Source organism: Electrophorus electricus, chromosome 21 (genome assembly GCF_041902795.1).
Source record: "Electrophorus electricus isolate QZ-2024a chromosome 21, ASM4190279v1, whole genome shotgun sequence".
NCBI classification, from domain to species: Eukaryota; Metazoa; Chordata; class Actinopteri; order Gymnotiformes; family Gymnotidae; genus Electrophorus; species Electrophorus electricus.
Window position 1 is genome coordinate 5,601,200 of NC_137517.1, and position 14,137 is coordinate 5,615,336.

At 40.1% G+C, this 14,137-nt stretch overlaps 2 protein-coding genes across 15 annotated transcripts in view; one reads left to right on the forward strand and one right to left on the reverse strand.

The window, feature by feature from the left end:
* Nucleotides 1-12,687, reverse strand: part of fyco1a (FYVE and coiled-coil domain autophagy adaptor 1a) — a 28,954-nt gene extending 16,267 nt beyond the window's left edge. For 6 of the 14 annotated variants that reach the window (XR_014119039.1, XM_035521304.2, XM_035521305.2 and 3 more), the window contains exons 1-8: nt 12,621-12,682; nt 11,762-12,009; nt 5,301-5,407; nt 3,678-3,781; nt 3,194-3,319; nt 1,774-1,880; nt 682-825; nt 317-410 (exon numbers count right to left, since the gene is read on the reverse strand). Coding sequence is in view for 13 of the 14 variants with exons in the window: in XM_035521304.2 (XP_035377197.2) it covers nt 317-410; nt 682-825; nt 1,774-1,880; nt 3,194-3,319; nt 3,678-3,781; nt 5,301-5,361 (636 nt within the window). In the remaining variant the exon portion in view is untranslated. The other 8 variants (XM_081704159.1, XM_081704158.1, XM_081704156.1 and 5 more) reach the window with 7 other exon arrangements.
* xcr1a.1 (chemokine (C motif) receptor 1a, duplicate 1) lies at nt 6,237-11,755 on the forward strand. Its single transcript, XM_035521743.2, has 2 exons — nt 6,237-9,501; nt 9,738-11,755. The coding sequence occupies exons 1-2, from the start codon at nt 9,498-9,500 to the stop codon at nt 10,742-10,744; spliced, it is 1,011 nt and encodes a 336-aa protein (XP_035377636.2). The 5' UTR covers nt 6,237-9,497; the 3' UTR covers nt 10,745-11,755.
* Nucleotides 12,688-14,137: the final 1,450 nt, after the last annotated feature.

Consider the following 14,137-nt stretch of genomic DNA (forward strand, 5'->3'; position numbering starts at 1 on the left):
CTTTGCTTTAGCATGTCTACACATGCATATTTGGTTAAGACGAACAAAACTAGGGGCATGCCATTACAGGCAGTTCTCCAAACGATGCCTAAAGAAATAATGGGAGCGTCTGAGGTTGGAATTAGCTTTTGGTAACTACTGCCATCTGCTGGACATGAAGCATGACGCACTGAGTATGACCGTCATGAGGGGCAAAAAAAAATAAAAATAAATAAAAAATTGGATACATCAAAAGCTAAACATTGCCTTTATCTCTTTACCATGACTGGATATTTTGCCTTTTAATTGCAGCATATATAAGAGCAAAGCTCATCACCTGCGAGTATGTGCTGGCCAGGCTGTTGACACTGGTGCTACGACTGGGTGGTTTCCACATGCTGCTGGGAGAGTTTGTCATACCCAGAGTCCTCCTGGGGGGCGTGGGGCAGGAGTAGGGAAGACAACGGTTATATCCTTACCCCCCCCAAAAATTCATGATTAAATTCATGATTCGTCTCATAACAAAACACATGTATTCCCACATCTTTACACTTACTGACACACACGCTGGTACACACGCGCGCACACACACACACACACTTTTGTGATCGTAATGCTCACAGAAACAGGACAAAACAAAGAAAAATGAGAATCCTGCATGAAACGAAAATGTTGACACCCCCCCCCCCAAAATTTGGCTACCTTGCAAAGGTGGGCCAGGCTGAATCAAGGTCGTGACCCCTGGAGGCCAGGTCAAACTGGACTTCGTTGAGCTCATAGAGATAATTAATAATGTCCATGCTGAGATGAGGCTTCAGGAAGGGACTCCGAGAATAATACCAGTCACTACAGATAAAGCACACATTCAATTAGATACTCTCCCTCCTGCTGCTTAACACTATCATACCACAGTTCTGCATAGTTCTATTTAGGCAATATTATTCAATCTAATCTGCTACAACTAAACTACTTCTCTGTTTTATCAATTATCTTCCAAATAATTACCAAACTCTACAGAAGGGTTCAAACACCAACAAGTGCCTTACGGGGTCACCCCAAGACCAAAAACCGTAATTAGAAATATAAAATACAAATACATATTAACTTCATGTAATACCTGGTCTAAATAGACACTTCCAGGAGAACCGTAAGAACCACATCCATAAATGCACTCATAAATGCACATAATCATCTATTATTCTGCAATGCCAAAGAAAAGTTCAAGTTTCACTCAGGCTCGCGTTTATAAAACGGAAGCAAATTTAAAGAAGTACAACCATATGAAGGAATTTACAGGAACATGGAACAATAGACTAAAGAACACCACTCTTCCCTTGGCCTCTCTGAACACAGGTGGTAATGCATGAAATTAACCCATTATTGTCATTTAGCTCTGTCCTCTGTTCAGACAAAACGCATCTCCATCTTTATTTAAATCGCCCCATTAATCAGTGTTGAGGATCTTCAGGGGTGCCATGACCCCATTTCCCAGTGTTGCAGACACTGCGGGTTAAGTGGCACAGTCTAAGGCAGACAGTTATGATGAAGTGCAGAGCAGCCCACGGTTACTATGTTTATCATTACTGCCTTCACCTATGAACCAATAGTCCTCTAACTCCTGGTCTTGAACCTTAACCAATTGAGTCCAATAGTCCTTAGACATCAAAACTAAGATCCTTGATACTGAGATGCTTTTGATGGGAAACCCCAAAAGAAAATCTGAGAGAGACAGCTGGACCAAACATGTACATACTAACTTTTGAGTAGAACCCTAACAGAGAAGTGTGTAGCTACCTGGTGACCTTCTTGTTAATGAGGCACTGCTGAAGTGTGTCAGCTAGACGCTGGTGCACCAGAGAGTAGCGTATGAATGCCCGGCCTTTCCCCAGCGACGTCTTCAGCTGAGTGGACATGAGAAAGACATACTCTCAGCACCCAAGCCGGACTTCGCAGGATGTCTTACTGCACATGGATTATTCTTCTCATACTATCCACTAAAAATGACCTAAGCAGCTGTATCTAATGAAAGCAATGAAGCACAATTAGAAGTGCTATAAGTTCAAGGAGCTGATTAAGTCAGTTGCTGATTTTGTCGTGTAAAGTCCATGACAAAATCCTTCGTCTGGTAAATTGTTAAGTTGCTAAATTGCTCAAACTAAATTATTAAAGCACTGAAGTAATGAGGTTATATATTTTATAAACAATGAACACTGTAAACATAAACAAACAAAGAAGTAATAGGAAGGCATTATCTGCATGAATGTTCACTTAAAAATAAGTCGTAGAAAACCCACAGATGGCCAAATTAGGGAAATGTCATTTGTTGAGAGAGGCCAGAATTTCCATGCATGAAAACAAGGTAGAGACTTACACAAACTTAACAAGAGACTTTCGTCTTGGCATACTGGATATCAGCTTCTGGGCAAAATCCTGACTGATGTTGACTGAATCTTGACTTATTCATGGCAGTGTTCTTAGGCAAAATTTTGCCCAGAAGCTGATATCCAGCATGCCAATGCAAATTGCAGAAGTCTTAAAAAGGAAGGGTCAACACTGTAAATATTAAGTCTTTGCATAAACTGGATGTATTTGTCAATAAAAAGTTTTAAAATGTACGAAATGCTTATAATTGTACTTGTACCATATAAACATCTGACAAAAGGATCTAAATAAACTGAGGTAGTAAACGTTGTGAAAACCAAAATTTGTGTCAGTCTGGCCATGACTGTACACACACACACACACACAACACACACAACTGTATTTCTCTAGCAGGTTTTGTAACTGTTTCTTTGATCAGCATTAGGATGTAAGGAGAGCCTTTGGCAGGAATTTAACCGGGCAAAGTGACAATCATTTCTTCGTATTGTGAGATCTGTTTCCTGAAGCAGCTTTTCACGTGAGAACTTGGTATTTAAAAACAAAACACTTCTCACTTTGTGTGTGTACAAAGGAAAGACAAATGCTTTGTACAAACAATTATTTCACCTGGTGCTATGTATCAGAAACAGAACTAACAAATACGGAACTTTAACAAAGGCGTTTACAGACCAACCTTTTTTACTCTGTGTTTGAAGTTACAATGCTTTTCTAAAGGGGCCTAACAACTAGAAACCATAATGAAGGTATTTTGGGACAGGATGAAGAAAACACATATGCAAACATTTATGTAATCTGCTAGCAGCGTTTGGGTGCCTGGGTGAATATATCCTACCTCAGGAACGGATTTGACGAAACGAATACCATCATTAGCTCCTTTGACTTTGACCAGGCAGTCATGAAAATAGTCCCAGTAATCTTTCCTTGTGCCCAGAAATGAAGCCTTCTCCTTCTGGTCAAACTGTGAGAATCAGTAAGGTTGTGCTGTGGTACCAACGTGTGAACTTCAGAAGCATGATGAATTCATAACAGTAAACTGGTTCAGCAAGATTAGGTTTTTTAATAACGACAGCATTTCAGTTAAGTTGTACTCTGGTGTGCTAACAAATACAAACAAATAACAAATACATAAGTAAATAATCAAAAACCACATTTCGTAGTGTGACCCTTCTGCAAATAGAATTCAGCATTATAATGAAAATGCTGCATTTATTGGTCAGCATGACAGATGTTCACTGTTCATTCCCGCCACGGATATGACGACACTGTCTTCTTTAGTACACTTTATGTGTGTGCATGCAATAGAAGTGAATCCTAACCTGTAGCAGGTACTCTAGTTTGTAAGAGAACTTGTGCAGGTTTGGACTGTCATCTGTAACTGGTTCTCCATTCTCCTTTTCTTTAGTGAGTTCTGCCACAGCATCTGTTGGGCGCAGTAAAGTTCAAAATTTTAAACGGGAACTAAGGGCACGATGCAGACACCGTCATAACTACAAAAAAAACAACAAAAAAAACAAAATGTGTAGTTTAAGACCAATAGTAATGGACACAGAGTAAAACACTCATGCATGCTGATCCACTGTGCTCAGGCGTATTGCAGGCGGGGCCTTGTCCTATTCCAGTAAAGGAAAACATCAAGACTCTTCTCCTTATTTTAGTATTTATTATCTTCATCAAATGGAACGAGATACATGTTTTAGTTATATACAGATGCTTGAGGTGGACATATAGCTTATACACTTGTTACTTTATGAGTGAGAAGACCTGTGTGGGAACCAACATGTTTTAATATCATGCTTATATGAGCTTTAAACCTGCCTCAAAAACTGTCTGTCCCATCTGCTCGCCAATGCCCAGATGATCTCTCCATCATCTCTCTCTGCATCCCACTGTTAGCCAAGGACCTTCTAACTCCCCAAGCACCCAAGCTCTCGGCTCTCGGCCATTTTCAGCCTTCTCCTTCCTTTAGCATCCCTGCACATGCCCGTTATCCGTCAAAGATGACAGTGAGGGGTGAACTCTGACCCTGTAACAGGAGGCGTAACCCTGCTGCTCCAAGTCTGCATTCTGCAGTAAAGCCTGCACTGTCTCGTCAGCCACCCCGGCCAGAAAAGGTAGCACTACTGCAAGTGAGTTAGTCTGGTGCTTGCTCTCTCTCTCTCTCTCTCTACCTTTCTCTTTCATCCCTAAGTATACTTAGTTTCCTTCTTTTTGCGCTACACATTCAAGCACACCCACACACACCCATGTGTACAAATACATGCTTGCCACACATACATTTAAATACTTAATTTGGATTAATATGTAAGAAAGAGCCATTATGAAATTCTAATTCTGCCCACAAGTCAAACAATCTGTAGACTCCTTACACATATTCTGTGCTTTTGCTTCTGTGCTACCAAAAATTAAACAGTTACTATATACCGATACCCTCATAAATTAAAAAGCTTTGACTAGTTGTTGATAGTTTAAACATTTTAAGGCATAACACTGGTCCATCAACAAACAAACAAACAAACAAACAAACAAACAGCCATCTTCACAATTATGACAATTTTAGCAGCTTCATAATATAGTTTCATAATATAGTGTTCACTACATTACTAATTGCATGTTGGAATGCAGAAATACAGTCCTCGAAAAGCAGGATATACATAATATTCACAACATGTGCTACTCATTCTGTTTCCTGATTGCTGTGCAGTAAAACAGATGCTTCATTTTGTGACGGGAACCAAAGAGAAATGACACTTTGTAGGTAAAACCTACAAAGTGTAGGTAGGTAATCGGGCTTTACTTGTAAACCTAATGACATTCATCCACTGCTGCATTTTGTATGATGGTCTACACATGACAAGCAGGTGAGCTTCTCCTGCAGTCCTAGACCACTCCAGTGATGGCGCACACACACACACACACACACACACACACACAAACTGTACCATGCAGATCTCTGATAATCCTTTGGAGCTGCCCCTCCCCAGCCATTGTAGCAGTCGCCATGATCCGACGTGCTCCTAAGCAACCAGGTCAAGAGGTCATCTGTGGTCTGCCAAGTCAAGAGAATCACACTCAGCAGAGGCAATACATATATAAGGGCACAACTTACACACACACACACACACACACACACACACACACACACACACACTTCTACGGCCAGAGGAGGATGCCCCCCCCCCCCTTTGAGTCTTGGTTCCTCTCAAGGGTTCTTCCTCATGCTCTAGGGAGTTTCCCTCGCCACTGTCATTCAGTGCCTTTGGTCACTGGGGGCCTGAACTTGGACACGTGTAAAGCTGCTTTGTGATAACAGCTGTAACAGCTGTATAAAGTACTATATAAATACATTTCACTGACTTTGGCCACACACACACACACACTCCTATATACATTAAAAAATTCCATACTGCCATTACTCTGATAATTTACACCTCTGTAAACTACACTATTTCTGTACACTACTGTACTCAGAGACTACAGACACTGAGTTAACACATCAACCATTATTAGCTATAACTAAAGCATCCTCATCGACACCATTTCTGGTACCTAATAAAAGTAACTTGGAGAAATAAGGAAAGTGTCCGCAGTGAAGTTTCAAACAAAAATAACTGTTCCTCTGGTCATGCTGAATAGTTGGTTTTAATAGCTTAATTGTTCTGAATATTTTAAAGCAAGCAGCAAGCCCAAATTGGGTCCCTTATGGTTTTCCTGAATTAGGGTACCCCATTGGTTTTTGGTGATCAACATTCCGCCCACCCATTAATATTGATGTCACGGAGACAGCCTGGTTTCTCTGAAGTGGAGCCCTTCCCCTCTACGATAACTCTCATCACGTGAAGTGGCCAGTATCCAGGGCTTTGTCTTCTCCTCTACACTCGATGGAGGAGAAAGGGGGCCATTTGACACAAATATTGTAAAATGACCGTTTTTCAATGTTTTTGCATCACACGCAGGGGCAACTGATTGTCTGAACGGAGGTGCAACAAAAACAGACCTTTGTGAAACAGAGCGTTATTACAAGTCCCAGGTAAAATTTTGTTTGTGTGGCCCTCTAAATGATCTTCCTATATTGACACACGGGGACATGTGACAATATATCGGTTTTAACTGCTTCAAGCAAAACTGTTCACAAAAAACTTCATAAACCTTTTTACAGTCTAGCACCAGCAACTCTGAAAGCCAACTGCTTGCTTGCTTTGCTGTACTAGCTAACCTTTTCTGTATTTGGCCAAAACGTGTGGCCATCCATTCCACTTGTTCCTCCACAACAAACTTGACAAACCACGTCTTTATGGGCTTCACTTTGTGCACAGGGGCACACTGATCCTGGAATAGTAATATGACCCTCCACAAACTTGTTACAAAGTTGGAAGCATGTAATTGTCTAATATGTCTTTGTGTGCTGTAACATTAACAAAACCTTAACTGGAACAAAGCCCCAAATCCCTCCACCATACAACTTTACCCATGGCACTACTCAATCGGGTAGGCAGAATTCTTATGACATCTGTCAGACCCAGATTCATCCATGTAGCAAATGCAACTACACCTGGTCTCAAACCCAGGTCTTGCAGGTGATAAGCAGGTGCCTTGACCGCCAGCCCAGAGAATCAGCTTTCTGGCACACAGCCCAGAGCACCCATCATACCTTACAAAGTGACGGTCTCTGTCACATGTTCTCATGCTCTACGTGCTTCAGCACTCAGAAGCACTGCTCCAAAAAAGCCCTGAAGTTGTACACCTGCACCCGCTTGCTCAAAAGAGCAGGCTGAATGGCACTGAATGCACTGGAGAAATAAAAAAAAAACAAAAAACCTCATAGTGCAGCCAGTCCTGTTCAGAAGGCACATGACTGCATCTTCCACACCAGTGCCATCTTGGTAGATGCAGGGAGTTTGTGGATGTTCAAAGGTGAGTATCTTCGTTACGTGTGATTTCAGAGTCATAGCTCATTTGCACATTCACAGCTGCCTTCAGCTGGATTGGAGCATTGACTGGTGCAGTGCTCAGTTCCTGTGATTCTATTTCCTAAGAATTCTGCTGGCCAAGAAGCCTACAATGGGCCACAGCCTTAGTTTTGGATTTCATCAGTGAACCAATGTGAGCCAATGATGCAGATACACTTTAAGAGGATCTCACTGAAAAACACATATTTACTGGCAACTGACCCTTGGCTAACCCCCCTATTTTGGACAGATACACTGAGAGCACCTATGGGTTTGGGATACTTGGGAGTATATTGTATGTTAGAACGTCTCTGTCATGCAACCAACGTTACTAGTTTCTTTTATGTGGTGTATATGCACAGTCTCAAATGGTCCACATCTATCTGACTTGAAGTTAAACCATAATTTGCCAAGTTATGGTTAATATTCTTTCTTGCTAACAACTCTGTGCCAAGTGAGCTAACATTAGTTAGCATCTTAGCAGTTTTTGTTGATCTTTACTGGATTCAGATGTGAGTGAGAGCTACAAAACTGTTTAATCCATATCCGACACCTACCATTTTAGCTTTAGAAAAGCAAAAAATATGACACCCCCATCTAAACTTTGTCAATATCTGCTGTGGGATTGTACATTCCATTTGCACACCTTTTCTGTGGAATTTGTAGTTTCATTTCCACACCTTTTCTGCACTTTCCCATGTTCTGAAAACTTGACAGCCCTCCCACACCTAGTTGAGCAAAGTTGCTGGATATAACTGATTTGTTGAGCTTAATTTGATTGATTGAGAGGTCACCTCAGTTTCATTCTATGTGAGATGTGCTCATTGTAACATAGGGTTTTAACCTGATCCGCACAAAATTTGTATCAAAAATATTCACAAGAATCCAAGTAATTAGCAAAATAATACAGCTGTCATACATAAAGCAATAGTCCAGGGGGACAGCTTTATTTACTTAAAGTTGTATCTTCTGAACACCATTTTTTAAAAGACTAACCCTTAATTCTAATATCGATTGTCTTTGAAGTAGCTGACCAAAGTGGAGTTTGTCAATAAGGTGTGCTATAATTTGGACATAATTGTCTCAGGAACCACTGGTTGACTCAATAACTTTGCAACTGCAAGTGTTTACAGAAATCTTACCATCTTTCTGCTATTGCTGATTTTCAATATAGCCCTAGGATTTTCACCGAATGGGCTCCAGGTCAGTCTTAAAATAATTGTAAGAGTCTGAAATGAAGCAACTTTCCATAAAGATTTTGACTTTTTGACAGTATTTTATGGCTGCTTTACCCGAGTCAAATGGCTTTTCTAAACTTAACAAGCTAAAATCTCAAAGGTGTAGACTGTGACTAAATTTGGAACATATTTACAACATCGCATTCTGAAGACATTTCCTAATTTGGTCAAAACTGGCCTTGGGGATGCTAAAGTGGTGATTCTTGTAAAAATGAATTAGATTTCTACATCACACTTGAAATTTTGCAACAGCGCTATTTTGGATCAGTGTCACAGAGACAAAATTATTTTTTTCCTCTCATTCCTGGAAACCTGCAGAATAAATCCATAGTGGGTCAATTTCTTTGTCAGCATTTCATCTTTTGAAATAATTCACATAATATGAAAAGCCTACCACTTGCAACTAATCCTAGGATTTCTGCCTAATTTCTGCCACAATTCTCATACAACTTACCAGGAATAATCAGTTATGGACTTTGATGTGACCAGAAGATTTTGGTACATTTTTTTACCAAATGAACGACCTCTGAGATGTTTGAAAGAGACCTCTGAGATGCAAACCATCAAAACAAAGAAAGAAAGTGGTGAGCGTCACTGTGAGGCACCATCATGTCAACCGCCAAAATACAAACAAAAGTAGAAACATGCTTGAACCTGGGAATTGTTGCTGGTGACTATATTTGTCTTTGTTATCAAGGCTGTTCTCCATTTTATAAAGACAAAAAACTATTCTGCATGCTGAGCTTCCTTTTGTGTGAACGTGAGAAAAGGGCTAAGGTAGGGGAGGGACCAATATAACTTCAGCACACACAACACAGGATAAAAACGCACCGCAAAGTTCTCCTGGTGAGTTTGCTGAGAAAAATCTATATTATTTTAAACTTTTTCTTTTCAAATATGAATTTCAGAGATAATTTTCCGTGGTCTGTGACAAAGTAGAGGGATATTTAGAATGGGTATGTACAGCCATTTTAATACTGCCTCAAGAGTGGTAACTGCACATTCTGTCATTAGATGTAAAAATGTAAAAATTTAAAGCATTTGATTGTGGGTAATCATGTTTTTTTCCTTCAGAACTACAAGTTCCTTTTTAAAATATTTTATCAAATATTGCATTGTAAAAGTAATCTGAGACCAGGCTGAATAAAAATATGTTCTTTCTCTGTCTACCCATCATCTCTTTGCTCTGCAGACAGTGAACTGGACCTAAGTGATGAACAGTATTCAAGTGAAATACCACCTGATGAAATGTGTTACAAGGAAACTGTAGTTAAAGTTGGATCCATTACAGTTCCCATATTTTTTAGCATTGTGGTCCTGCTCAGTCTCCTTGGTAACATACTAGTGCTTGTGATCCTTGGACTCTATGAGAGCCTCAGATCGTTGACCAACATCTTCATACTGAACTTGGCTCTGTCAGACCTAATGTTCACTTTTGGTCTTCCATTTTGGGCCTGTTACTACATCTGGGGCTGGACGCTGGGAGATGCAGCATGCAAAGCTGTGAACTTTGTCTTCTCTGCTGGATTCTACAGCAGCATTGTGTTCCTGATGCTGATGACTGTTCAGCGCTACATGGCAGTGGTCCACCCTCTCTCTGACTGGGAAAGAGGGCAAGGGTTTGCTGTTATTCCTATCATTGCTTGGGTTATGAGCATTTTAGCAGCATTGCCGGCCTCACTGCAAAATGAAGTCTTTTCTGAAGCAGATTCTCAAATACTTCACTGTATGCATAACAGCACTACAATACACTTAGCAGTTATATATCAACAGAACGTTTCTTTTGTGGGTGCATTTTTAGTTTTGAGTTTTTGCTATATAAGAATTCTTCAGACTGTCTTCAAGTCACGAGCAAGCAAGAGACACAGGACTGTAAGATTAATTTTTTGTATTGTTGTGATATTCTTTGTTGGTTGGGCCCCTTATAATGTTGTAATATTCCTGAGGTCCTTAACTTACCATCAGATTGAGCCTTTTACAGAATGTGATGTTACTGATCATCTCGACTATGCGTTGTACGTCTGCCAGCTGCTGGCCTTTTCTCACTGCTGTCTTAATCCAGTGCTTTATGCTTTTATTGGCGTAAAATTCAGAAATCATTTGAAGATGATTCTACAGAAGATAGTTCGAAGGCAAAAATACATGGACAATAATCGAGGAAGAATCACCTTAGTTCAGTCTCAGGGGTCCATGTACTAAACTGTGATAGGGAGTTAAATAATACTGCCAGAAAAGTGTCAGATTCCATGTAAAAAAAAAAAAAAGTGTATTGTATTGTCACTGAGTGAATATGATCTCTTTTTATACATTTGTGCAGTATTCAGATAACTTTGATTATAGTAAAGTTGGATAGCAACAATAATATGTTGTCTGTTTTACTACGTTTTACTAAATATTTCTCTTGCCTGATAAGAAACAGGACATAAATTTAATTTTCCATCATTTTGTATATGAATCAGATACTATGTACATAAAATGTTTTATAAAACTATATATATAGTGTGTAGATGTATGAACTGTAGGCTATACATTGTTTTGTGGACAGCACTAAAGAAAATCCATAATAGCAATTAATATATTCACATTGTTCATAATTCCCTTATGGCATTTATTCACCAAATCCATTCATTCTTTTCAACTAAAAATATATACTGTATCTTGTTAATTTGAATAAATATTTAGGTAGGTCTTTCAATACTTTCAATGAATGGCCAAACATGGAAACTACACAGTCTGCTGCATTTCATAACAGGCAGATGTAGGCTGTATTGAAGCAACATGCTGTGGACACACTGTGGTCAATAACAAAGCTGTAAAATGGTTTTAGTTAGACAGTATTCGGTTTTATCTAGATGCCCATATGCATTTAAAGAGATACTGTCTGTATGTTGAATGTTGGCATCTGCCTTGAGGACCTTTTACTGAGACATAATAAAGCTGTTATACAGGCTGAATAAAGAAAATGTTACTCTATTAAATGACATTATAATACATTTGATTATAGTCATGGAAGATGTCATATGCAGCATGACACTGAGTGGCTTAAAAGAATAAAGTGTAACCTAGTCCAGCACTCAGAATAAAGCATTAAACTAGTCCAGCACTCATATTAATATATGGCCAGTGCTTTTATTTGTGTATTTATTATCACTGTTGAACCTTATGGAGGTGTCATGGACTTAATTCAACGAAACACCAATGAAGGGAGGTGCCTACCTGATGACCCCTGAGAACAGCTCACGGTGTTGTTACTGCTGGAGTGAAGAGAGAAAGCAGACCCCTATGTAAAGCTCTAGTGGTCCTCTGATGGCACAGGGAATCTTACATATGTACAACGTGTAGCCAACCTCTATCCGCCAGATATGAATATTAACTTTCTTCTCCTTCACTGGGAGCTTGACTAGCTGGCTAACTACGTGTCTCGGCAACATTTCTCCAGGACGCCATAGTCGGTCTTCTGCAGGCTAAAGGAAGACCAACATCTATATTGAGTTACATTTGCTGTAAAGTGTAACTAACCGAAAGCGCAAGCATGACTTAATACTGAAGCAACCATAACCTGAATAACAGGTGTGTATGCTAATGACGGAGTACATCATGGCATTAAAACAATAAACCCTGCGACTCTATTATTTTTGAGGGGCTTGTGTGGAAACTCTGAGACGATGTTTAAATATTCCTTAGCCTTTGCTTCGTAAAACCGCTGTTCTCCGAGAATAAATAGGTTACTCAGACTGATTCACTTTCTTCTTTGTTATTTTGTCTTGGAACAGGGCAGATAACTATTGGTCTTGCCTGTAGTTTTTTGACATATGACAGAGGGATCTTCAACTAATATTACGCCACGGTAAAAAATACAAGTTATATTATATTAGGCTCCATAACTAGGTTAGCTAAGTTAGCTTAGCTTAGCTATCAAAGTCATAGTTGTGGTTTGTCAACAGCTGGGGAGCGAACAAAGTAGGTGGAACGAAGTTAGATGTGATACAGTTTGTGTAGTAACTAAACTATAAATTAAAACAACCCCTTTTTTACAATACGAAAGTACAACAACAATAACAAAACTTTGACATACTTCGTTTGGAATCCTGAGCAGTCAACTTAGTTTACGCTGGTGAACAATCTTGCTGGGCTTCGTAAAGCGCTTGATTGACATCGACCTCAGCCAATAGGAATCAAGGTGTGTAGCTACGCGGACACAGGGGCTCCTTAAAATGCGCAGCACTGTGGCCCTCGGAAAGGTAGCTTGATTAAGATGGCTATCTTAAAGAGGATTTTAGCAAATGTTCAGTCAAAATAAACGTGTAATAAACGGTGAATCCTGGATATTACTTTTCACGATTCCATTTGAGCAGCCTACAATGCACTCTAAAACAATCGTGTAAAACACCATTAAGTGTGCTTGCATGGAAGAGGCGTCACACGACAGCTGGGCATACTGGCCTTGTGTCAACAATGTACTACATACTGGTTGGCCCCCAAATCATTACGCCGTGTGCAGTATGCGACCAAAATCATTGTTCCAGTACACGAAATATGACGTTTTACTTGCGGCAAATATTGCAGTATTTGACCAGAGCTGTCTTCATGGTGTATTGGTGGACAATCTTTCCCAATTTGGGGCAACCTTCACACGTTCCCGTGGTCTCGTAGTATGGTTCGCCTTTTCACATGTTGGATAAGCTACTATAGTACTATGGAGACCAGTATACAGTGTACTGTGTATACTGGCTATTTCCACAGAGCCAAAATAAGTGGAAAGTCGTCAGCATCATACACATGGTCCCACGCACGAAGTCCGGCAGCCATCAGACAGATCTGAGTATAAACTTGTAATTTGTGGAGATGACAAGTTCCTGCCAACTACAAAAACCTAATTGAAAGCATACTGATAACACGCTTCCAAAAAGAAGAGCTAATTTAAGGTAAGACTTGGGAGCTGTCACGGGGTTTGGCCCGCCATGTGAAGTGGGAGGATATGTTTGTGGCCACACCTGCACCTCGTCTTGTCTTTATGTATATAAACCAGCGTGCCGGGTGTTGTTGGTGTAGCGTGTGGAGTGCAAGAAAACACAGACAGCTGAAAGAATGGAAGAGAAACAGAAAAACGTACAAGGTCACTTAAACCAAACAAGAATCACTAAATCCGCCCTTGCTGTTAACCATATTTGGATATTTTTAAAGTTTTGTTTGTGTATAACTGCAAGGGGTTCTGGTAGTACATGCATAAAACTTGCGGCGGCCTGCTCAAGTTCACTCTTTTAAAGATTCTATTAACATTCTAAATTTAGGCTGTTTTGAAAGGCGAGCAGGTCAGGGATGTTCGTCCCCTGTCCTGGCGGGTCACAGCTGTGCAGTTTTGGTTTTCATTCTTTGAAAGTGTCTACCTGTGTCTCTCTGTTACTGATTTTCTACAGTTGCGGCACATTCTTCGGTTCCAATGTTCCAATCTGTTCCAAATGGTTCTAAAAGGCCTGCGTCCTCTCATTGGCCTGTTTCAAATTCTTCTGCAAAATCAGCAGAGCGCCATTGGCCTGTTCCAGTAGGGCTCTCGATTTTTCATTGGTTCTCCCGTTGCTATCCCGTTGCCGG